General features: G+C 40.7%; 1 protein-coding gene across 1 annotated transcript; it reads right to left on the bottom strand.

Annotated features, from left to right (window-relative positions):
* Positions 1-882: 882 nt before the first annotated feature.
* LOC148481525 (vomeronasal type-2 receptor 26-like) lies at positions 883-24,912 on the bottom strand. Its single transcript, XM_088453283.1, has 3 exons — positions 24,784-24,912; positions 2,812-2,935; positions 883-1,787 (listed from the first exon to the last, which is right to left on the bottom strand). Exons 1-3 carry the CDS (start codon positions 24,910-24,912, stop codon positions 883-885), a joined length of 1,158 nt encoding a protein of 385 aa, XP_088309409.1.
* Positions 24,913-26,316: the final 1,404 nt, after the last annotated feature.

Genomic DNA, 26,316 nt, shown 5'->3' with positions numbered 1-26,316 from the left:
CATGCGTGAGACCCGCTATGACCGACAGCGCCGGTTGTAGCGGGTCTCTTTCCAAAGGGGGCGAGCTGTCAATGTTGATTGACAGCTCGCCAAGTTTGGAAGGTGGGCCGGGGGGGGTGGCAGCCCAAATGGAGGCATTCCCATGGGAACACCTGCCGTTTGGGGGAGGCCCCACTGACATCACTAGTGATGTCAATGGAGAGCTTCCGGCTCTGACAGAGGCAGAAGCTCTCCAGGGCTTACGATAAGTGAGACCCTACCCTAGGGTCTCGTCGTAAGCCCCGATGGTCGTGATAGTCTATGACCATCACGACCATCACCCTAGCGGTCGTAGAGCTGTGGGTGTAAACCCACAGCCTAACGACTGAAACAGAGGCAGGCGGTCAGGATGCAAGCGGCCGCCCAGTTTCTGACTGACCGCTTGCATCCTCCGACCGCCTCTGAATGAGGGCCAGAATGTGGGGCATGCATATGGGGACATAGCTAGACCTTGGAAAAGAATCAAACAATCCTGAGTTTTTCATTAAGATAAAAGTATTTTATTTCCACAAACTGTATATTATGTCTACTTAACAGTCATGTCCTGAGGGTAAATTACAGCTGAACCTCTGTTTATTACTAAATAAATTATTTAGAATTTTGTGTTTATAAGTCTTAAACATACTGTAATAGTGGATCAGTTGTGTAACTGTTGTTATTGGAATGACATTACCCTGTGTAGTGGCCATGTTTATTTTAGAGGAATAGTTTATGATATCACTTTAATAGCTCTTTATGTATCTATAATTATTTAAATAAATGATCTTACAATGCAACTTAATTAAACAAAGCTTATGGAACAAAACAGTTATTGTATTGAATATTGGTACAGTATTTGATTTTTTATAAATTGTTGTCCAGGATGATTTTCCTGGAGTTAAGTTCAGGTCTTATAAGCAGAATATACAGCTTTGGGAAAAATATACAGCCCAGAACTCCAGCACATGAGGTCAATATGGCGAATATCTCCACAGCCACCATGTCTTTCCCTTTGGTGCTCAGATAGGCCGGGATCATTGCAATCCATACACTGCAGAACACCAGCATGCTGAAGGTAATGTACTTGGCCTCATTAAAACTGTCCGGTAATGTTCTCACCATGAAAGCCAGAACAAAGCTCACAGCCATCAGGATCCCCATGTAACCCAACACAGAGTAAAACCCAATCACCGACCCTTCATTACACTGAATGATGATCATTCCCTGATAGGAGTGATGGTCATACTCCAGGTAGGGAGGAGAAACAGACTGCCAGATACCACAGATCAGAGCTTGGACAGAGGAGCACACAATCACCACATAATTAGACACTTTGAGTGTGACCCACTTCCTCCAGGGACTGCCAGGTTTGGTGGCTTTGAAAGCAATGCAGACAGTGACCGTCTTGGCCAGTACAGAAGAGACAGCTATGGAGAAGAAGATCCCAAATGACGTCTGTCTCAGCCTGCAGGTTATATCCATCGGCCGTCCGAGGAACAAGAACACACAGAGGAAGCTCAGCAAAATGGAGACCAGGAGAATGAAGCTTACAGCCCGATTATTGGCTTTCACAATGGGAGTGTCCCAGTAATAAATAAAGTTCCCTAATATAAATAAAGTTATGGCAGAAAAAGATGAAGCTGTTACTGCAGAAATTAGTACCACAATGTCCTTCTCATATGACAGAAAGTCGTACGATTTGGGAATACAGCTCACTTTTCTCTCATCCGACCACTCTTCATCAGGACATCTATGGCAGACATCACTATCTATAATTAAATATAAAATAACATGTATTATCTATGTGCTCAGTATTTATCTTCCTAATAAAACAATTATTTAACAACAAAAAGTGACAGAACAGAAACACATCTGAAGAAGGACTCTACAAAGTTTGAAATGCGTTAAGCTAAGGTTGTCTTTTGGGGCATCAGTGGTGAAGATTACCAGGTGTAATCTGTGGACCTGTGGACTTCAATTTACATATTACCACATGGAGAGTGATCTTTTACATTATTGATTATTGGTGGCCCTATGATAAGTTCACCTTGGATATTGTAATATATGCTATTATTAATTGTTCTATTGTGAGTGCAATGTAAAAGAAATTGTATTGCACTATGTGTTTCTGTTCTGATTCCTTTTTAGATACAAAATGTAATTTGAGGATTGCTCACTTGGGATAAAAAGCTATATGAAAAATTCCAGCAGGATTTGTTGCTGAACTATTTTTAAAGACTGAGAATTTTGGTAAGAGAATATACTGTTTTCAAATTGTGGGACACTAATTGTTGTTAAAAAGTTATTTTGTGAGTGTGGTGAAGGCTCCATTGGTGTTACACAGGCAGATTTGCACTTTATGGTTGCACACTTGTGATCATTTCTCTTTAAATAAAAAAACAAATAAACAACATCAACATCCATTAAAACTACACAAATAGCCTCCATCCATTTTCTTAGCAATCTTTGGCCTTGCTTCAACCTGGTAATTCTCAAAGCTTAGGTGCCTCATTGAGGGGTGTTAGAGTATATCAATATAATTATTATAGTCTCTCAGATAGCTACAATGTGTAACTGCTGTAGCTCAATTAATTGGGGTCACTAGCTGAAAACATTTTGGCATTAGAACAATAGTATTTTAGGGGGTTGTGGTATCACTGCTTAATTGCTGTTTAAGTCAATAGCACTGTCACCATTTACACACTAGTGTGAGGACCCTAACTTAGAAATTGTACTGTACATTAGCTTTAGTTACTGCTAAGATGATTCTTCCTGTATATGACACATCCCCACCTGTAACATTGGACATTTCCCCCTCAGAACACGGGACACAGACATAGCAGCAGACATGGAATCCTCCATTAGAAGCTTTTCTGTATCCAGGAGAACATCTATCATTGCATTGGGATCTGGGGACCTTGCACATGTAATAAAATGTCAAATATTATATTATACATATTGCTAATTTTTTAATATTTGTTTCTAAAATTGTTCTAAACTTTTAATTTGTGATGTAATTATTGTTGGCATATTATATAGTGTTGGGATTCCCCATCTGACATTTATTTGGACTTTTTACTGTAAATCATTTGACTTGATTTATAGTAACAATAATTATTCAACATAAATATATGACAGAATGTGGTGACTTATGTACATCACACATTCACATTGTCACTATTCCCACAAAGCATTGGTGCCATTATATGATTTATATCTGTGCTGATTATCCAGATGTTAGACTGGATACTTTATGGGTATGTAGTAACTTCTTCATTACAATAAGTGCAGCCCCCTCCCAAGCTGTTATGGGCACTTATAATAAAGGGAAATACTTTAGCTGGTCACACACTTCACAACATGATCATTGTTTCTGGTCACAATCACTACACACTAACATTTATGGTCAATGACCTCTTTGAATTTTGGTTTTCCTGATCAGAGGAAGTATTGTCACAGATCAACCAAGCGATTTCTGTGTTTTGTGTCGTACACATTTCTTACAGCAAGTTTTGAAGATGGTTAATTGATATCAAAAGTTTACAATTTATCATTTTGTTGATCACAGGAATATACTGTGCAAAAGACCTTTCCCAGTCTCCTAATTGCTTCCTGGATTTAATCAATGACTACATCTTCTGCCTATTATTGTCTCAGTATAGGGGCAGCATGTCCACCAGATTAATGCCGGGAGAGGACAGTAGTATTTGTCTGTGATCAATGGTTTCCAATATTGCATCCCAATTTATTGCATGATTCTCCAAGTTCTCTGCTCAGTGTTAGACATTAAGGTTGCTTTCTCTTTAAATTATCACCAGACCAATAGTCAAACTGAAAGAATTAATCAACATCTAGAAATCATCCTCAGATGTTACATCTCCTGTACTGAAGATTATTGACTACAACAATTACTGTAGTTTTCATATAACAATTTTGTTAATGCTTCTTCAGGGATCTCTCCTTCTTTCTGTATCTATCGGTCACAATCTTTTCTGAGCGTGAATTGTTGTGGAGTTGCTGAAGTAAGGGACATGGCTATAAGCATAAAGAAGGTTTGCAAGGAAGTTTATTTAGAATTGTTTTGTTCAGCTGTTGATACAAGAATATTTTTGATATAGAAAACCAGCTAATTTCATAAGTAAATCCAGTCTCTTTACAACTTGATTTACCCAAGTAATTTCAAATACGTAAAACCGTTGTTTGTTCCTTGCATATAGCAGTTTTTACATCAAAGATTTTTCTAGAAGAAGCTTTGCTAAATCATAATCAGTGATTATTGATGACCCTCCAGAATATGTTGATGAAAAACAATTGGAAGCTAAGAAAGATCAAGTTCAAAACCACTATCTTGTTCACTGGAAAGACCATGGTCCAGTAGATATGGCTTAGGTGCCAGGAAGAACCATTCAGCAGTGAGACCAATAAAGTCTTTTTACAGAAACCTTGATCTAAAGTGCCTTTAACATTTCCTCCAACAATATAAGGAGAGAGCTGTTATCATCAGCTGAAGACAATCTGATCATTCACAACTGTTTCGTTGTTTGTCTTGCTACATACAGTACATAAAATGATTACCTGCTACGGTTTGCAGTCTTTACGATTGGATGCTGGTATTTTATCTGCCCTCAGATGTTTATGCAGGTGATGGTGATAGCTATACATATAAGTGATCTGTTAGGCTGCATAGCCTTTGGCTGCTATAGTTAGTGTTAGTTTCAAAGTGTTAGATTATAAGTGTACTTACAATTTAATAACATTGGCCCGTATTCAATTTGAGGCGAAAAGTCCAGACTTTTCACATGCTGGACTTTTTGCCTCCTCCCGTTTTCCAGGTAGAAAAGTATTGTGCACGTGCCCGTTATTCCCCGTATTCAATATCAAAGGATGCGAAAACGGGACCTGGCGAAACTTGGAACTGCAAAAAAAATGGGAATTTTCAGGAAATCATCCTAGGACCCCCCTAAAGATGTCCAGACATAGAGGATCACTATGGGTACCCCTGTATTTTTTTTTACCCCAGAATTTTTAATATTTTTTTGGGGTGTCCCTATTTTTTTTTTTTTTACTTTTATTGACACACATTGTTTTTAGAGGGCATTCCCAGGGGTGCAGGCTATTTTCTTTAAGCCTTCACCCCTAAACCCCAATTCTGCACTTTTTTTCACCAGCTAAAGGCTGGAGAAAAATTATACCCATTTGTTTACATTGACTTTTCGCACCGGCGAATAGTCAATGTAATTGAATACGGGGAAAATTCAAACAGATGAAAATGAAGTCGTCAGTGATAAATTATCGCCAATAACGTGTTTTCACCTCAGATTGAATAGAGCCCTAAGACGGAGTTACGCCGAAGATCTTATTAGCCATATGCACAAGATGCAAAGACTGATCTGACTTCTCTCTTTCTATGACTTGCAGGTAATCTGCTACTACATTTATATTAGCTGACATTACTATAAATGAAGTTAGGATTTTTTTTGGGGAATCTGTGATGGTCTTCTCCCATCTCAATATTTGCTTATCTTCAACTTTATTGCATCCCAATCTAGTGTGTGTTGAGTACTGGTGGAGGGTTCCCAATCAGTGAAAAAACAGACACATGTTTGTAGCTATACTTAGTAGTGATCTGTTAGGCTGCATGGCCTTTGGCTTCTAAAGTTAGTGTTAGTTTCAAAGTGTTAGTTATTAAATTGTAATTACACTTATAATCTAAGACAGAGTTATACTGAAGTTATACTGGAGAAAAACTGAAAGAGAACACACTGAAAGCCAGAACACTTGCTGAAGGATATCAAACATACTTGTGTGAATAAGCAAATTCACCATCAGTAACAGCTGCTGTACTGTATATCCAGGAAACTCCTTACTGCACTCCCTACTTATACATAGCAGGTACTTCCCAAACTCTGTGCTGCCCTCACTGATTGCTCTTGTTGAACACCTTTGAATAGATCAGCTCTGTACATTGTAATTTTTGCCTTCATGCTACTGAAAATCCTGTTTGTACTGTATTTCCTCCCTCCATTGCTTCACATCTATCTACTTTAATATTCTTTATTTTAGTAACTAATTCCCGCACCCACTACTCACCTACTTCTCTTTATATTTCACATTTGGAGCTGTGCTCATATATTAGCAGCACTGTTCTTTTACCTGTATTATATATCTAACCACATTTATCCACACTGTCCCCACATCACACAGCCTCCACATCACACAGCCTCCAAATCATACAGCCTCCAAATCACACAGCCTCTACATCACAGTCTCCACATCACACAGTTTTCACACATCACACTCCAGTTTTCATCTCACTTATTACCTCATCCACAGCATGAATACCTTTTGCCTCAGTCACCCACCTTAATCAGTGTCTACATAATCCTCTGTTTTCCCTACATTATCCATCCCTATCCTCCCCCTCTAGTCTCCTCCACTTGCTGTTCCCCCTTTTTTCTCTCGCCAAGCTCCCTTCCAAACCTCTACTTCTCTCACCCACCTTTCCTGTTCCTCCAATCTTAACCACCTTCCTGCCTCAATGGACTTGCTACCCCACCACTAAGCCCCATTATCTACTGTCTCTGCTGGTCCCCTCTAGGGCAGCCATAAGAAATCCTGGACCCGAGTAAAGCAACAACTTGGGGTCCCCCCCTGGAGGGGGTGTGGCCACTGCATGTTGTGGATGGCTGCACCTCTCTGTTGGTGGGCCTAGCCTGTAAGAAGCACCCACTAATAGGAGCATGGCATAGCAGCCAGCAGCCGGGACTATAGTACTCACTATTAGGATGGTGAGACAGACCCATAATTGCCACATTTTTAGCTGGATGTGTTTAGATGCTAAAATGTGACACAAAACAATTAAAGTGTAACTACTTTATTTTGTACATTTCTCATGTAAATAACAGATAAATAAAATCTATTTTTGTCATAGAGACAGATGAACGAAGGACTTAATTCTAACATAACACAAGGTCTTATAACACACACATTCCGTGGCACATATCCTAACCCACTGCTCCATGTTCCTTCCTCACTATCTACCCATCTGTGTTGCCCCTGTCTGTCTTCCCTTTCCCTTTAGAATGTAACCTCTCACGAGCAGGGCCCTCATCCCTCATGTGCTTTTGCCCCCCCTTACTTATACTATCATGTACTCCTAACTCCCCAATTGGCACCAAACACTTAGTTGCTGATGCCCTGCTGCTTGTGTTATGCAGCTGTGTGTATAAACCATGTCCTTGTCCTGCAATGTTTTGTATTTCTATTAATGTTTTTTTTTGTGTGCTCATTTATGTACTGTGTAAGGCACTGCGAATCCTTTGTGGTGCCATTTAAATAAATGATAATAATAATAATAATAATAATAGCACTGCTCCTGTTTCCTGGTTGCAGTGAAATAATTCTACTAATATCTGTGCAGTTAATCTCCTGTCTGCATGAGAATATGGACATCATTCAGAGTCGGTCGAAGCGGCCGCACGGTCATACGGGAAAAGGGGCCGGATATGCAAATGATTCCCTCGCAAGTTGCGTCCCTAAGTTCGGATCGGTAGCTGGCCGACCAAGGGGAGGAAGCGGTCGGAAGACAAAAAAAAACGCCCCCCTTCTCGTACGCATTGCACGTCATCTCCGGACATATAAGGATTAATCGAGACCATCGGAAACCATCGGAACTGGTCGTAGAGCTTAAGGTTGACCATACCCTCTCTTAAGCTCTACGATCATGTCAGTGTAAAAACCTCCCATGTCACATGTGCCATGACGCTACTTTGTTAATTATGCACTCCCATAAACCGTATGCACTCCTATAAAACGCTGTTCGCATAATTAGGCACGCCTGCGTTCGGATCTCCACACCCCTGTTTTCAAGCACCTTCCCCTGTTACCACCCACAAATGCCTCATCCTGTCACTCAAACTACCGACCTGGCTGTGTTCAAGGAGAGAGAAATTTCTGATCGTAGCAGCTAATTTGCGCACGCGCATTGTGAACTTTACACTTGCGCAGTATAGCGAACATCGGTGGCATACGACCGTGCGGCCGCTTCGACCGACTCTGAATGAGGTCCTATAACCTTAGCTTGTGTAGACTATTTTTTAGACAGACATTTCGGCTCTCACTACTCTCAGACTGAATTACTGGCTTTGACCCAAGTTTGTGCTCACTATTCCTGGATCAAATTACAGCCTTTGAAGATGGCTTTCTCTCAGCATTCTCAGGGGCCTATTCATCAACACTAAAATAAAGTTTTTAAGGACATTTTAATTAAATAACGTTATTTTGGTATTCATGTAGCCACTTAGCACAGGAGATATCACAGATATCTCCTTGCTAAGTTCCCCGGCGTTAATTTCCACACTCCCCATACATTAGTACATTAGTACATTAGTATGGGTACATTAGTACATTAGTACATTAGTATGGGTACATTAGTACATTAGTATATTAGTACATTAGTACATTAGTACATTAGTATGGGTACATTAGTACATTAGTATGGGGATGTGGAAATTATGGTATTCATCAAATTCCGAAAATTATCAATTTTCGGAATTTGATGCAGTTACTATTCGCCACTGTGAGGTGGCGAATAGCAGGTGAAACTTACCTGTATCCGTGTGTGCAGGTCCCCCGATGAGTCCCTCCGGCGCTCTGCTCTGTCCTCAGGCTCCAGAGGCTGGTCGGACAGAAAGTTTAGACAAAAAAAAAAAAGTTTTTTTTTTTACTAATCGGTCATGTGGTCTGCTGGGAAACCACATAACAGACCAGCAGGATGGAGCCGGAGGCTGCTGCGCAGACAGGTAAGTCGGGGGGGGGGAAGGTGAGCGGAAGGGGGAGGGGGGTGGGGGGAATCGGGGGGGTGGTACGAATCTTAACACATCTGTAGGCAGTGCTGCGCATGCGCTGGTTTTACAGATGTAACAGCGCATGCGCAACACTGTTTCCAGATGCGATAAAGTAGTGTAGGCAGGAAAAGTATCTATTTCCCAAAAAGCTGTCATCGCAAAAATGACAGGTACCGGAATAGATACTTATGGAGAGGTGGAATGATGAATTCCACCTATAATTAGCTAGAACTGCAAGAGAGTTCTAAAGCTAATTATCTCCAGAGAATTTTTAGGTTTAATGAATAGGCCCCTCAGACTGAATTACTGGCTTTGATCCTGATTTGCTCTCTCCATGGTTGGGTTGAATTTCTGGCTTTGATACCAAGTTGCACTCACTATTCCTTTTTGATTTTTTTTTTTCAAAGTTCCTTTTTATTTGGAGTATATATAAATAAGAATATATTATATATATATATATATATATATACACACAAACTGACATAAAAAGAGAGGGGGAAAGGATGAGGATACAGAAAAGAGAGAGGGAAAGTTAATTGGGGGAGGGGAACAGGATAATGGGATATACACCAATCTTACATTTCACATAACAAGCCATTGCATACGTCACAGATATTTCAATATCAAATGAAACTGTATCATTATCAGTACAATTAGAGAATAGTAATACCCTCTATTATGAAGACTTGTCAGCATCCACTTTGTAGTTATTATTAATAATTTTTTGATAATCAATGTTCATTATAGCTAAACCATCGAATATGAAGATTGGAGGCCTTAGACAAGTAAGTGACCCTCGCCACTTCCAATTCATAATGGGATTGTACACTTCTCTCCACCTCTACAAGAAAGGGAACCGTGTTTGTGCACCAATAGTGAGCTAATAAGAGCTTAGTGGAAATTAGGATATGACCCAATATGTAAGTGTTGCTGAATATAGTGGCTTCTTCTGTAACATGAAACATTGCTAACATTGGGTTTGGAGCAATATGAGTATTGGAGATCTTTGAAATTAGGGCAAATATCGACTTCCACAAGAAAGAGATTTTAGTACAGGTCCAAAAAAACGTGTAACAAAGTTCCCACATGATCACATTCCCGCCAACAAAGATTAGAAGTAGATGGTTGAATAACATAAGGGCAGGGGTTAAATACAGTATGTGAAGGAGTTTATAAAACTTTTCAAAATGGGAGATACATTTAGAAACACAAAAACAATTTTGAAATATGTTATGCCATTGAGTCATGGAGATAGAGCAAGAGAGGTCCTTCTCCCATTTTATCAATGAGGGGAATAGGATTGAAGTCTGAGGTTGTATTAATAGTGAATACCACCAAGTAATATTACATTCACTCCCTGTTTTATAAAGCTTCTCCTGTATATATATATATATATATATACATATATAGAGAGAGAGAGAGAGAGAGAGAGAGAGAGAGAGAGAGAGAGAGAGAGAGAGAGAGTGAGAGAGTGTCAAAACTTTTTGGGATCTCTGCAAATTGCATGTGATCCAATATCACAATTGGAGGTATTTATAAAAGTCTCTGTGTGAAACAGAATATTGTGTTTGGAGTTGAGCATAAGAGACCAAAGTGCCCTCTGTCATGATATCGTTTAATGAGAGCATTCCCTGAGTTGCCCACAAATGTAGGGAAATAATCTGCTGTGCTATACTCTTTAGAGACAGCTTCGTTGTAGGAAGGGACACATCTTCTGTAAGAGACACTAATTCTAACCAGGTTCAACAGGATGCGTGCACCGCTATTGATAAACAATATGAGGATAGCTTGATAGTGGACGTGAACATTAATATATCCAGTAATGGGAGAGGAGTTGCTTGATCACGTTCAAGTAATAGCCACGCTTTAGCATCAGTCATTATTGACCATTCACCCAACTGTGACAAAAGAGTTGCTATTTGGCAGCAATGAAGATCAGGGAAGGAAAGTCCACCCTCAGACTTCGGAAGCGACATTGTACATCTAGCTAGTCTATGTTTCTTACCTTTCCAAACATATTTATAAAAGACTCAGATAGGAATAGTTCTAAATAAGTAAAGTATTTTGGGCAAAATGACCATTTTTAGAGCCACTACACGCCCCAACCATGAGACCTCCTGCATCATCCAGTCCAACAGCATAAGTGTTACTTTACTCAATAGAGGGAGCTATTTAGAGGGGATCAAGGATGCAGTTTTAGGGGTAATTTGAATTCCAAGATATTTAATGCCCCTATCCTGTCATAATTAGGAATATATATCACTAAGGGAACTAAGTAGTCCTGAGGTAAAATTGATAGGGAGGGCCTCAGTTTTAGAACAATTTAACTTTGGAATAGTCCTCCAATACTCTATGCAGATGGGGGAGGGATGAAGTAGAATTGGTAATAAATAGGAGGACATTGTCCGTGAATAAGCAGACTTTATGAATTTTTCCAATAAAGCACAGGGCCTTGTATAGTGAGGGTGGAACGAGTAGTTTCCGCCAGTGGCTCAATCGCAAGAGCAAACACAAGCAGAGACAGGGCTTGGCATGTGACATTGGTTATACAAAATGTATAAAAGAGGAATTCATGAAAACTCTGGCCGAAGGGTTGGAGTACAGTGCAGAAATAGAGGGCAGGGCTCTGCCCATTTTTCCAAACTTACATAGAGTGGCTTGCAAATACTTCCAATGAAGTCTATGAAATGCCTTTTCAGTGTACAAAGACAACAAAAGAAGAAAATCCTCTCTACTGGAGAAGACATCGATAATATTGATGAACCTCTTTGTATTGTCAGGGGATTGTCTCCCCTGTACAAAACCCACTTGGTCCTGGTGTATCAGGAAGGAGAGTAATGGAATTGTCTATTAGTGATAATTTTAGCATATAGTTTGACATCCGTATTGAGTAAGGCTATCGGGTGGTAGTTAGACAACAGAGTCGGATTCTTACCAGATTTAGTAAAGGCCATAATCCTGGCCTCTAGCATCTCCTTGGGGAAAGATCCTAATACTGAAGCCTCATTAAAAACCTGGGCTAGGAACGGGCTAAGGAATCCTGAAAGAATTAATCAAATTTGTTTATGCAACCATCTGGACCCGGGGCCTTGTTTGAAGGGAGAGCATTTATAGCGGCTACTATCTACTCTGCTGACCAATGGCAGCTTAAGAGACTGCAGGGCTTCTGTGTCCAGAGAGGGCAAATGTATAGTTTCTAGGAATTTGCTAATATCCTCCGCTATCAGCTGTGGAGTTGCAGAATCATCAGCCAAGTTGTATAAGTGAGAATAATACTTAGCAAATGCATCAGATTTTCCATCGGATCTGTAACTTTAATTCCCTGAGAATTAGTAATAGTTCTGATCTGCTCTTTAGCCACTTTCCCCTACGTTTCCTAGCCAACATTCTGCCAGCCCTATATTCTTTAACATAGAATTTCTGCTTCAATTGAAAGAGTGATTTATGTACTGCCTTTAGAGCTAACATGTTTCATTCCTCCATAACTTGAAGGAGAGTTCTATAATTTGTTTATTAGATGGGGATGCTTTATGTCTGGATTCTAGTCGCAATTTGGGTTTCCAATTCTGTTTGTCTTTGCAGTGCACTCTTACGGAGTCAGGCTGCAGTCTTGATAGCAGTCCCACGAACCACTGCTTCTGAAGCACACCATACCGTGAAAACAGATGTATCCCCTACTGGGTTAGACTCGAGGTATAAAGATAAGGATTGGGAGATGGATTGTTTTGCTGCATGGTCGTAAGAAGATATTCACCTAAGCTCCATGAACTGGGAGGAGTTCCAGTAAAAGAGATATTCCATTGTAGACTGTGTGGAGTGGTCAGACCACATCATTGGCAGGATAGAGGTCCTTTTAATCTGTTGAAGGGTCCATTTGTTGGAAATAGCTAAGTATGAGAGGTGAACCTGGGAAAAGAAGGTGTAATCTATCACATAAGGATTTTTGGCCCTCCAAATATACAGATACAGATCATATTCCAGCAGGATGCATCAGAATACCTGAGAGTGGTCATGGGGGGGCTGGCTCTTGAAATTATTTTATGTGTGGACCTGTCCATGTGGGGATGAAGGACCATGTTAAAGTCTCCTAAAATGAGAGGCATAACCTTACAATGGGAACAAAAATCATTACAAAAATGTCTGGTGGCGCTAACCTATTTCGGAATAGGGGTGTACACCATAGATAGAGTCACCTGGGTATCTTCTAGTTTACCAATGAGGATGAGATAGCAGCCTTCTTGGTCAATCATTGTTTGTCTAGAGTAAATTTGCATGATGCAGCCAGAAGTATAGCTACTCCTGCTTTCTTACTAGGGCTATTTGATGTATAACAATGTGGGAATTTATGGTAAAAAATTGTTGGTGGGGCGGAACGAGAAAAATGTGTCTCTTGTACAGTTACAATATGAGCTTTAGTGTTAAAAAAGTAACGAAGTGCCAACTTCCTTTTGTTAGGGGAATTTAGACCTTTTGCATTTATTGACACTACTTTAACCATTGGGGATCAATGAAAGAGAGGATGATACAGTAGGTGGTATATAATTGTCATTATCATGAGAATCGATGTAGTGTGTATATGAGGAGAAGGGACAGGGAAACAATACCAGGGACATTTACCCAAGCAAAAGGGGTAAAAAATGTAGAAAAATAGTAGTAAATTTACTAAAAGAAAAGGGGATAGCACAAAAAAGAAGGCATAAATAGACCCATAGTGGGGCTATATGGGGCCATCTCCAGAGGCAGCACAATGGGGTATGTGGAAGCATTGAAAGAAAAAAACACTCCCTCCCTCAACAGAGAATTTAAGGCACATAATAACCATGGCCGAAAAAATAACCTTAACACTTAGCTGCCACCCAGTGGACAACTGCGGCGCTGTACTCCAGACATTCAAAACATTCTCTCAACATAGGGAAGAATAGGCGAGTTAAGGAGTATTATCATCGAGCAAAACAGCCACACCCTGGGACAGCGGGATCAATATCTATATCAATATGGAAATATATACATTATCAGTATAAAACATTTGTAAACACTTGCAGCCATCATGAGTAGATAAATCACACCAGTTATAAACTATAACAGTCATAGTATGCATTAAGGTATTTGTAGCTCAGATTAGGTAAGGATATTCTTATAAACATAATGCCAGGTGAAAGCTATACAATTACTTTTGAGAAGCAATATTATAAACAGGAGACCGAATATTCATAGCAGTAAAGGTGAGCCTAGCAGGACAACATAGTAAGGACTTACTAAGGACTTATAAACATTCAGTCAAATTGTTATCCTTAAAAAATTTTCAAGAAGAGGAGCTGCCTGCAGTGGTCCACTCCCTGTCCATACGGGGGCTACCAGGCAGTTTTGAAGAAATGTCCTCCAGATTCCATGACACCAGGAGTTGAACTCCATCTGCTGGATTAAATACCACTGAAGTAGAGCAATTTAGTTGGGTATCCCCACCAATATGGGATATTAGCCTTCTATAGAGCTCTCGTGACCGGCAAAAAGGATCTATGTAGGGCCAGGGTGGATGCGGAGAGGTCCCCAAAAATCTGGAGGTCACCCAAAATTTTGGAGGTGGCATCTGAGGGTCTGGCTGCATGAAGGATAGCATCCTTAACATGGTAGTAATGAAGGTGCATCAAGGTATCTTGCGGGTAAGCAATGGATACGATCCAAAAGAAAGTCAGACATTTGATTGGTCGGCTGAAATATTTCCGTGACAATTTGTGTTATATCCGGTTGAGAGACTGACTCTGGAATGCCACAGATTTTGATATTATTTAATCTTGACCGATCTTCCAGATCTCCTACTTTACCCTGAAGGGCCACAACGTCTGCCTCAATTCTCTCATAAAGATTAATAAGATTATTATGAGATTTTCCAACCTCTTTGAGTTTATTTTCAAGGTGATCAGTATGATGGCCTAAATCATCCCCTGATGTGACACGTCTGGAGAGCTAGTTTGAATTCATTAGAAATATCTGTTTTGAATAAAGCCAAAAATTTCATAGAGCCCACTGTCAGAGGGGCATCATCACTGGAATCATCATTTGGGGAAAGAGTAGGTGTTGTGGGACTTTGAGTGAAGGTGGGATAATCCAGCCTCTTATTCCCTGTGTTCATCAACACACTGATAATATATATATTTATAGAGGTAGTACTGATGATCTCACCACTGGATTGTCTGCTTCGATTACTTGCAAAGAAGAGTGAATGGAGGGAGGTTTAAGGCAAGTCTAGGCCATAGAAATTATTTCAGGGTTCCCGCCGCAGTAAGTGCAGGGTAGGCTGTGAGAAGGAAATGGCCATCCATCACCGCTGATTTCAGTGTATTAGTAATCCACAGGATTGGTCATTCACATCAAATAAATAGGTAGAGAGGTTTATAGATATCCGCCACCTGTGCTCACCTGTCCTGGTGTCTCCTCACCAGTGGTTTTATTGCGAACGATCCATGTCACACAATCGGGAGTAGAGTCGCTTGCAAGGCTGGGGATACGTCTTGTGTGCTAGGCCTCAGAGCTCAGGAGTCAAATAGTTGCTTGTGGGCTCCAAAGTGCATTCGTCGGGAGGTACAGGGATGTACTGCCACCTGTGAGTCCCTTCAGGTCTGTCTCACGGGCCATATGCCCACTGTATGAGCAGTAAAAGGAAGGAACTTCGAGGTCCCACGTCCACCCACTATGGCAGTCAGGTCACACTCCAGGTAGTTCCTCTATAAGTAGCTCTGCTGGGGAGATGAAGTCCAGGTCCTGTGGGTCAATAGGGGAGACCAAAGACCGCTGCCGATGTGTCAGCTGAAACGGGAATCAAAGTGGCGGCCGCAGCATCTACTGCACGCAGCTTGCCACTAGAGCTCCAAACTCGAGGCCGCAGCTTCTGAAGGGTGGGTGGGCCACGGAGTGCCAGGCCTCACCAGAGCCTCCGAGGGTTCTGGGACAGAGCAGGTGGGTGCAGGTGCAGGTCAAGCTGAGTATGGCATAATCGGGCCAAAATCTATAAAGCCAGTAAGAGCTCCAGCAAGTCACGTCTGCTCTGGAAGTTAAGCCACGCCCCCGCACTCACTATTCTAAGGATAGATATACTGGAAAGGCCTGGCTTTTTTATTGTTACTCTATGAACTGATTAATGGCTCAGACCATGGCCTTGTAGACTGTACTACCCTACACTACGGTCTGTACTTTCATTGTGCTGCTATTAGTCACATCAATATAAAATCTCAGACTGCTACATATTGTATTGGGCCTGATCATTGGCCTTTACATCTTATTCTCAGTGAGACACATCATCAGTCTGTTCCTTGTGTTCTCTCAGATTACTGCTCAAACTGCAGCCTCTGCACCTCCATGTGTATTTTAACATCTAAACAAAAAGATAATTTATTTTACATGTTTCCATATAAGAATTTAATTCAATGTGTTTTTATAGCTTTTGAACTATTACTCATCAGTGTCTGTTAATAAACCTTTACTAATTGAGGTTCACTTGTTTGAGAAATGCAGGTGCTGTAGGTGAATCATTGGGCATGGCAATTCTGAAGGTTTATTCAAGTCCATTGATCCAAACATTTTATAGGTATCAAAACATACTCAACCAATCAGATGCAGCTGTCAATCCTCATCAACATAAGTGCATGTTTTATGCCAGTGACTGAGTACCCACAAGTGTTACACCCCTGCCAGGCGCACTTAAACCTTTGGTAACCCACAGCCTAGTGATCGACCAGAAGGCGGCACTTTAAAAAGTAAGTGGCCGCCCTCATTCAGAGCGATCGCTTGCAGCAAGCGATCGACTCTGAATGTGATCCAAAATGTGCCGAAGGTCCATTGAATGTCACATACAGTATGGGACATATAGGAAAGATCTATTTAATTGTTCAGCTCAACTCTTTGTAAAAGCCTGAGTTATTTTTTTTAAGAAAACCAATGAGAAATAGCTATAATTTAACTTACCAACAAACTGTATGTTGAAAACACAAAAGTAACACAGCTACAGAATTTTTTTTAGCAGTGTCACATATGGGACATATTGTGGAATGGCCCCCAAATCTACATAGTAAAAAAAACAATATGTTCCAAAAACATTAACCAATGCTGAATTGTACACCAGCCCTATGTGGACTTGTGAAATGAGCCTCTGTGAAAATATCCCATTCCTTGGACATTGTCTGCTCCTTGTCTGCAGTTTAAAATTTTCAATGTAAAAAACATCAACTGCTACAAGCACTTCAAAATACCATAAGAATGTCTCAGCCAACCTACAGAAGCCAAAGGCAGTTCTGCTGATGCTACAGGCCTGATTCAGAGGTGGAGGCTAATACATGCATGGTTGCGATATCATTTGGATTTTCAGCTGTGATAATATACAAATGCTAGTATCAGCCTTCCCCTGATTCTCCCACATGGCTGAGAAGCTGAATTTCCATTTAACAGGCAAGAAGAGGAATACTGATACCACACATTACAGGCAGACCACCCCCTCAAGTCAAGGCTTATATACAGTAATGACAGCAGGTTTTGGGGCTACATGTATTAGCCAGTGTGGCAAACAAGAGGAGGACTTTTGATGCCAGGCAATACAGACTGACCACCTGCTGCAGACATGTCCTGTATAATTCATGAGAGCAGATGATGGATCTTCATGTATTATCCTGTGTGATGGAGAAAAAAAGGACTATTGATGCCAGGAAATACAGACAGACCACCCCCTCCAGTCATGCCCTGTATAACCCATGACAGCAGGTGATGGGGCTTCATGTATTGTCCTGTGTGATGCATAAGAACAGAACTATTGATGCCAGGCAATACAGGTAGACCAACACCTCCAGTCATGCCCTGTTTAACACATGACAGCAGGTGATGGGGCTTCATGTATTATCCTGTGTGATGGACAAGAACTGGACTATTGATACCAGGCAATACCAGGCATACCACCCCCTCCAGTCATGCCCTGTATAACACATGACAGCAGGTGGTGTGGATTCATGTATTGTCCTGTGTGACAGACAAGCACAGGACTATTGCTGCCAGGCAATACAAGCAGACCACCCCCTCCAGTCATATTGATGCCAGGCAATACAGGCAGACCACCCCCTCCAGTCATGCCCTGTATAACACATGACAGCAGGTGGTGGGGCTTCGTGTATAATCCTGTGTGATGGACAAGAACATGACTATTGATATCAAGCAATACAGGTAGACCACCCCCCCAGTCATGCCCTGTATAACTCATGACAGCAGGTGGTGGGGCTTCATGTATTAGCCTGTGTGATGGACCAGCAGAAATCTGTAAAACTGAGAAGATATATGGGGAATAAATATTTAGGGGCATATCTGCAGCTAATTATCACGATAGTCGGGATTCATTTAGCAGGAATTCCCCATGTAGGTGCGAGGTAAAATCAGCGTGAAGCTGCCCTATTCAGCTTTGTGCGAGAGGGTATAACACACTGATTCTGCAGTTCACATGGAATCAGTGTGTTCTCGCGTGGGAGTCCCGTTCTAAAGACATGGAGAATTACCTATTTAATTGAATAGCTAATCCCCGGGTCGCGGGACTTTTGCCTGACAATTAGCCGCGGGTGAAACCCTGCAGCTAATTTAATATGCCCCATAGAGTTACAAATCTGGGAAGAAAAATTTGTTGTAGGAAAAGTCATTTTCACACAAAATATTATGTTATATATGCTAAATAAGTTCAATGGGACTACTCATTTTTTAACAGACCATGTGAAAAGGACAAAAATGCAATCAGAATAGGAAGCTACTGTACATGATATAGCCACAACAATACTATCAGCAGTTGGGGATGAATGTACAGTTAGCCTACAGTAAAGCAGAAGCAGCTACAGTAGATTATTCTGCAGAAACCTTCATTGTCATCATCATTGTTAATCATTGTCATCATCATCAATATCATCATCATCATCATCATCATCATCATCATCATCATCATCATCATCAATATCATCATCATCATCATTAATCATTGTCATCATCATCGTTATCATTATCATCATTGATATTATATTTAAAACAATTGCGATAAACCAGGCTGGCAAACCCTTCAGCTGTGGGCACAGTGCGGTGCTTGGTAGAGTACTGCCACAAGTGGGTGTCAGCCATAGCTCACCACATAAGGGATGCACTGTGTAAGGAGTGGAGAGGAGAATATCAGTGAGGAGAGGAGGTGGCACAGTGATGAAACAAATTGAGATGATAAAACTTTGGGGGGAGGGTGACTGCGGCAGAAAGGTTAGCGGTAGCTGGCGGTGGCACATGCACAGACACTCTACAAAAGTATTGTTGTCAAAAACACCATGAGAAGTGTGCGAAGAGGATATTCAGGGACAGAGATTTATCACATCCGGATGTTAGTACATCCAAGTGACATTTCCTTTCTGCAGAGTAGATGATGTGTACTCGGGGAGGGTCTACTCTTCCTCCCACAGTAAAGTTTAATATATATAAAAGTAGATGACTCACTTCTAGGGCACTCCCCCTGATAACAAGTTCTCACAAGGTATAATGAGGTTTACAAATAAAATAAAACAAATATAGTGTATAAACATTTTGTGCATTTGAATAAAACCCTTTGTGCAAGAAAGCCTTAGATCCCAAACACCACCCAGGATGAATGAAGTCATGACAATAACCCTTCCCCTATAGATATTCCCTTAGAAATCATTGATTATCAGACATATCACTTTGTATTTCTGTTCCGTGGATCAATTTTCCCAATCTTAGGATGTCCCTTTAAGGAGGCTCCACAATGGGGTAAGTATGGAAGAAAGGAAGGGATAATTGTATAATACTTCTTATTTATTTTCAATGATAGTAAAAACCACATCTGCACTCACAAGTAAAAACCAATTGTTGAAGCAATGCATAATAAAATAGGAATCATAGTGGGAATAGTCAGTTCACAGCAGCTTGCCTACCAGAAGTCAACAAGATACACTGTGACTGAAGATTTCCCTGCATACGATTGATGCGTATCGAGGTTTGACTCATACGGGACTCCCATAACATGGCCTCTGAGACTATGGTTTTGTGATAGGGAACACAGCCTCATGCATAGACACACCCCCGGGACTCCCATAACATGGCCTCTGAGACTATAGAACTGTAATTGGGAACACAGCCTCATGCGAAGACACACCACCAGGACTCCCATAACATGGCCTCTGAGACTATGGTTCTGTGATAGGGAACACAGCCATGTGCAAAAACACACCCCCGGGACTCCCATAAAATGGCCTCTGAGACTATGGTTCTGTGATAAGGAACACAGCTAAATGCATAGACACACCCCAGGGACTCCCATAACATGGCCTCTGAGACTATGGTTCTGTGATAGGGAACACAGCCATGTGCACAGACACACCCCTGGGACTCCCATAACATGGCCATGAAGCAGCCTCTTTTTACAAACACTTTCGGCCTCAATTCCACCAAGGAACGCCTTAAGTCACCCATTGTTTGAATCTTATACTATGCTAATTCACTTACTAACTAGAAATAACCACACGGACACCTATGTGGAATTAAAAGAGGACACAGACGAAATTTATTGATCAATTTGTAATTAGAAAGATAGTGGCAGTAAAAAGCAGTGCTCCAAGGCCACAGCTCGGCAAATATATTTGACTAAATAATAAGAGGCGGATACCCGCCCGGCATAAACTGGCCTGAGGCAGAACCATTCTCCCTTAATTGGCAGAGCATTGACCCCTCCCTAAGATGATGGCCCAGTCCCCCCCTAAGGGGAGTGACCAACTGGCCGCTATCAAAAAGTAAATGCTAGAGAGGCACTCTAATGCTATAATAGGTTGCCTAGGAGCACTGCTTCCCACCAGGCTGCACTTCCACCTGTTGGAAGGAAAACATGATAATTGCACAGTCCAACAAAATCAACAAGAATTGCACATAAAGCAGCTTAGATGGGTGGGGTTCCAGAACTGGAAAAGAGGAAGATGGCTCCTCTTCCAGACTATTTATAATGAATAGTAGGGGCCCTTTCCTTTATTGCTACCATAGGCTATTATTTTGATGGACACAATCCTGGCTACGCCCCATCTTCTCCTTTAACAACTGGTGAACTAGCAATATTCCATCCTAAACAGGGTGCTTATCTTTCCTAAAACTTATTCCAGAATTCGGATCTATTAGTTCACGCAAGCGTAGTGAGACTTCCCACTGTGGTTTTGTGCATGTGCAGTAGCTAAAAAATCACTCAACTGTGTGAACATCAGTTTTAAAAGTTATATCGCAGTTTACATAGGAAGCTGAAAAAGTTTGGGGCACTACCCTGGTATTTGTCAGTAAACTTACCCCCATCAAAGAAAAATAACATTATAAAAACAGCAAAGCATAGAAGTAGCACTCATACGGACTTATGGCAGCAGCAGCTGGGGGAGTGCAAGACCACCATCCAACACCACGAAACAGTGTGTAACACATCCCAGTAACCAATGATACATAGGTAAAATAAAAATCATATTAAAACAGCAACTGGTGGTGCTGTAAATGTCAGTACATGTCTGAAAACATCCTTTATACAGATAAATCCAATTAATTTATTTTTTATTATTTTTAATTGTGAATGTTGCAAACAATAAAGAAATCAATTAACTAGTTGTCATTTTATTTCCTAAAATAAGTAGTTTTTTATGTTGCTAAAATCATTATTATTGTTTTATCAAAGATATTTTTTTATTTTTTTATTAATATTTATTAATTACAGTATTATTCAGAGACTGGTTTGTCAATAACATCAGTCCCAAACCCAGAGGAGCAAATATAGAGCCAAAAAATAGATAGGCTGCTGCAGGCACCAAGACTGATCACCAATAGGTGCTCGTTAGAGGATTTAATGTGTCATAAATCCAATTATTGACCATTGTGCTGTGATGTGGTATTAATCTATTTCAGGACCAGGAGCTGCATCCCCAGATACACGTACAAGCTTATTAACTGGAGACACTTTAATTCATGCAATTGCTAGAGAGTGGGGAAGGGAATGGTGAAATACAATAAAAATTAGAAGGCTGTTGCCAGCTCCAAGACTTGAACACCAATGGTTACTCTAGAAGAAATTAAAGTGTCCTACTTCTGTGGCAAAGGCTGCTTATTGCCACAGGTGGAATCAAGAGGATGGGAGTGGGACAGGTGTTAATTTGCCTCCCTGCAAGACTGGCATCCAAAATAAGACAGAGATGTCAATGTCTAATATTAGTAATTCTACATTAATCAATTGTCACTGCCTTAATTATTGAGTTGTAATAATTTTTTAGTCAATTTTTAAAGAAAAATTCTTAATTTGTAATTAAAACAAACTTCGGCTGAAGCTTGCTATATGGTATATATTTTTCTCAACACAATTACCGTCATCAGCAGAGGCGTGTAAGCACTGAAGTTTGGGTCTCTTTCAAATTGAAATTAATTATAATCTTTTTAATCAAATCTAATCATTTACATTTTTTCATTTAAGTGAAAAATATTGTGCTAAAACTCGACTTTCATCTTCCATCTCCATGTGGCCCAAGCTGATTTTATTTTTATTGTAATACTCTACTCTTCATCAATAAAATCAATGCTTTTTAAGGGGCCCATACATCTACCGACAGATTGCCTGATCCCCCAACTGGATCAGAAATGATGATCCATCAGTTGGAAATGCTGACCAGCGGCCATTGACGATCACCGATCCATCAGTGGATCGGTGAAATTCCACATAATGAAAGTTGACGATTTACTAATCATGATCATGTTTTGATTGTGATCGGCAAATCAAAGTCATCCAACATGTTGTATTTTACCGATGCACTGACCCCGAAGTCTGGGGAACGGCGAATTACCCCAATCAATTGCTAGCATATGGGGGCCTTTACAGGTTGAGTCTCCCATATCCAAAATGCTTGGGACCAGGGGTATTTTGGATTATGGAATATTCCGTATTTCATAATATTTGCATACCATAATGAAATATCTTGGGAATGGGACCCCAATATACACACAGAATGCATTTATGTGTTATATACACCTTATACACACAGTCTGCAGGTAAGTTTATACAATATTTTCAATAATTTTGTGTCTCAAGCAAAGTTTGTGTACAGAAATAAAATTAATTTATGTTTCATATACACCTTATACACAAAGCCTGAAGGTAATTTTATACAATATTTTTAATAATTTGTGCCTTAGACAAAATTTGTGTACATTGAACCATCAAAAATCAAAGGTTTCATTATTTCAGTCATGCTAAAAATATTCCGTATTTCGGAATATTTGGATATGGGAGACTCAACCTGTATAATCAAATTTAATTTACTAAAATTGGACATCCTACTGCTGCTCCTATGTATGCTGCTCACCCTTTTTTGAAGAAGAATTAACAGATACAACTAAAAGCTTGTTAACTGCAGACACTTTAATTAATCCTAATGCTGGGAAATGGAAATACAGCAAAAAATAGGAGGCTGCAGCATGCAATATACTTACCCTCCAACTACAAGCTAGTCAGACCTCACATGATTGTACTCTAAAAAAAAATACCTTAAAAACTAAAAGCAATGAACATAATGAATAGAGACCATATAGGTGTAATACACCATTGCTTTCAGTGGAGTGCAGTATTATAAACTGTATTGACATAAATGGCACTAAATATCATCCAGCACTCAAAGCTTTATTACATGTCTGCATACTATCTAGTAGTGTCTCAGGGCCTGATTCAGAGCCGCTCGTAAGCGGCCGCTAGTTCGCTCCAAGCGATGTTCGCACATCTGCGCATGCGTATGGGTTGTAATGCGCATGCGCCAACCAGTCAGTGCGGTCAGAAATCGTGTGCTCGCAAAATAGCGAATGCCTGCTAATTTGAGTGACAGGATGAGGCGTATGTGGGTGGTAACAGGGGAAGGTGCTTGAAAACGGGGAGTGGAGATCCGAACGCAGGCGTGCCAAATGGTCAAATCGGGTGTTTTAAGGGTGTGCATAATTAACAAAGCAGCGTCATTGACCAAGTCACTTGGTTGTCTCTTAGCCTGAACTGCTCACATGATTGCGGTAGGAAAATGCTACCACAAGAATAGCGAGCAGTTCATACGCCTTTCGATGTACTCGATTAATCAAATAAATAGCGGAGATGACGTAGGATGCGAGCGGCCAAGGGGCGTCTTTTACAAAATAGTGAGCGCATGTTTCAGACGCTCGCTCAGACATAGAGGCGTCAACAGACCACAAAAGAGCGAGCGCTCAATATAAATAGCCATCCCCTTTTTCTGAACGAGCGTCTGCAAATAGCATCCTGCTCTGAATCAGGCCCTCAGTGCGTGGTGTTTAGTGTTAGAGTACATATTAAGCAAAGGAAATGTTAGTATACAGTTTCCTATAGTGATATTCCATGATGGCAATTAGCAACACAATTCTCCATGCACATTACAGCTGGGAAGGTGAAGGCTGTAATTAAAGTGCTAGAGAAGAAGGCTGTGAGACAGTGGGGAGGAGGACCCTGCTCCTAGGAGCTTACAATCTAGTTGTGAATAAATACAGTACAATCAGAGACATATAATAGAAGAAAAACATTTTGATACCAAAAACTTCCCATACCTATTAATTATATGATATTGTGTTTTATCACTGCACAATGTGCCCTTGTCAACTTGCCTTGAAGGTGGCCCCTTGTGTCTTAGCCATGAGAAGAGGCTGCACCCAGAGGGTCTTTGACCAATCTCTGTAGGGGGTCTTACAGTTTTATGTCAATAATCTCAGATAGGAAGATTTTCCATGTCCAGACAAAATAATTTAGTGCAGTTAATAAGGTCATTTATTAGTTTGATTAATTATTTGAATAGACCTTGTATCAAACAACTAATTTATATGTACAGTAGTATATTTGATTTTCTCTCACCGTGCCTTCTTTCCAAGTGATTTCTGCTGGATCTATATGGGAAACCTGATCATCTTCTAGTGATTCTTCAAAGGTGGTCAAGGATTTTAGAAGAAACTCATGTGTAATGCCAGTTTTGTATATGACCATGTTTGCCATTGACCACTTAGAGGGCAGATCTCCTCTCTCATTAAAGGACATCTCTTCCCCAGCGGGATCTGTATAATGAAGGTTTTTCATATAGTGCCGCTTTCATAGGGAAATAAAAATACATGTTAAAATAATAACACAAATATTGGGAATGTTCTAGACATATGCACCCACGTAAATCACAAATGGGGTCAATGATTTTCTAGGCAATGATCATATTTTATTTAGTTTAGTAGGTGACCTTACAAAGCAGAAATGCTAACCCTGATAGTCCTGATCTTGCTTAATAGTCCTGTATTTCCCTTATGATCAAGGATCATGTGATGGACACAGGGCCAGACTGGTACTAAAAATAGGCCCTAGTATTTAAAGCACACAGGCCCACCTTGCGTCAGCACCTGGCTCCTGGAATAGACTCCTCCTCTTACTTCTACTGACTCCTCCCACTTCTTAGTCTATGCTCTAACAAATATAATTAATATTAGAACAACATACATGTGTACATCATTCTCTGTATTAAAATACACACAACACACATGCTGTAGGGGATTCATACATGTGCCATAGTCAGACATTTGGTATTTGGTTGGTTCATTTTCCAAATGACCAAACCCTGGCTTAGTAGTTGTAGAGGATTAGATAGTGATCACTGTATGAATTTTTAGGGCAGGGGGTGCTGAGCACAATGGACAACACATCTATGCACACTCAAGTAGAGCGGTAATTATTCATTTTGGTGCCCTGTGTACATGAAGAGCTTTGGTAGCCCCATCCATAACTGAAGCAGTGAGAGCACCGAAAAAAAAGTGTGTTCTTGCTGGGAAGGGGTATGAGCACACAACAGTACCCCCAATTCAAATTATGCCACACAACAGTTCCCCTTAGTTACATTACAAAGCACAGTAGTGCCCCTTAATCATATTACACTGCACAGTACTGACCCTAATTCATAAGATGTCACACATAATGCCACCTGTTCACATTATGCCACACAGAGCCCATTTATGTTATGCCACACAGAGCGCATTCACATTATGCCACACAGGAGTACTCCTAATAATTATTATGCCACCCAGTAATAATGTCCCTTACAACACTTTATGCCACACAGTAGTAGTGCCCTTTATACATTATGCCACACAGTAATGCCCCTTACACATTATGCCACACAGTAATGTTCCTTATAATATTAGGTCACACACAGTAATGCCCCTATAACATTAGGCCAGACAGTAATGCCCCTTACATATTATGCAACCACCAGTGTCCCTTGAGCAGCCTCTTACCTACCCTTGCCCTGTGTATGTCCAGCAGCCTCTCTCCTTCGCCTGCAGCAGGTGTATTTGGCAGTGATGTACGGTGAGGTAAATGGCTGGGGAGTCATTGGCTAGTATCAGGGTTCAT

Source organism: Taudactylus pleione, unplaced genomic scaffold (assembly GCF_031769625.1).
Source record: "Taudactylus pleione unplaced genomic scaffold, aTauple2 ptg000575l, whole genome shotgun sequence".
In the NCBI taxonomy this organism is placed as follows: Eukaryota; Metazoa; Chordata; class Amphibia; order Anura; family Myobatrachidae; genus Taudactylus; species Taudactylus pleione.
The sequence above is the reverse complement of the archived record's forward strand: the minus strand, read 5'-3'. Positions and strand labels throughout refer to the sequence as shown.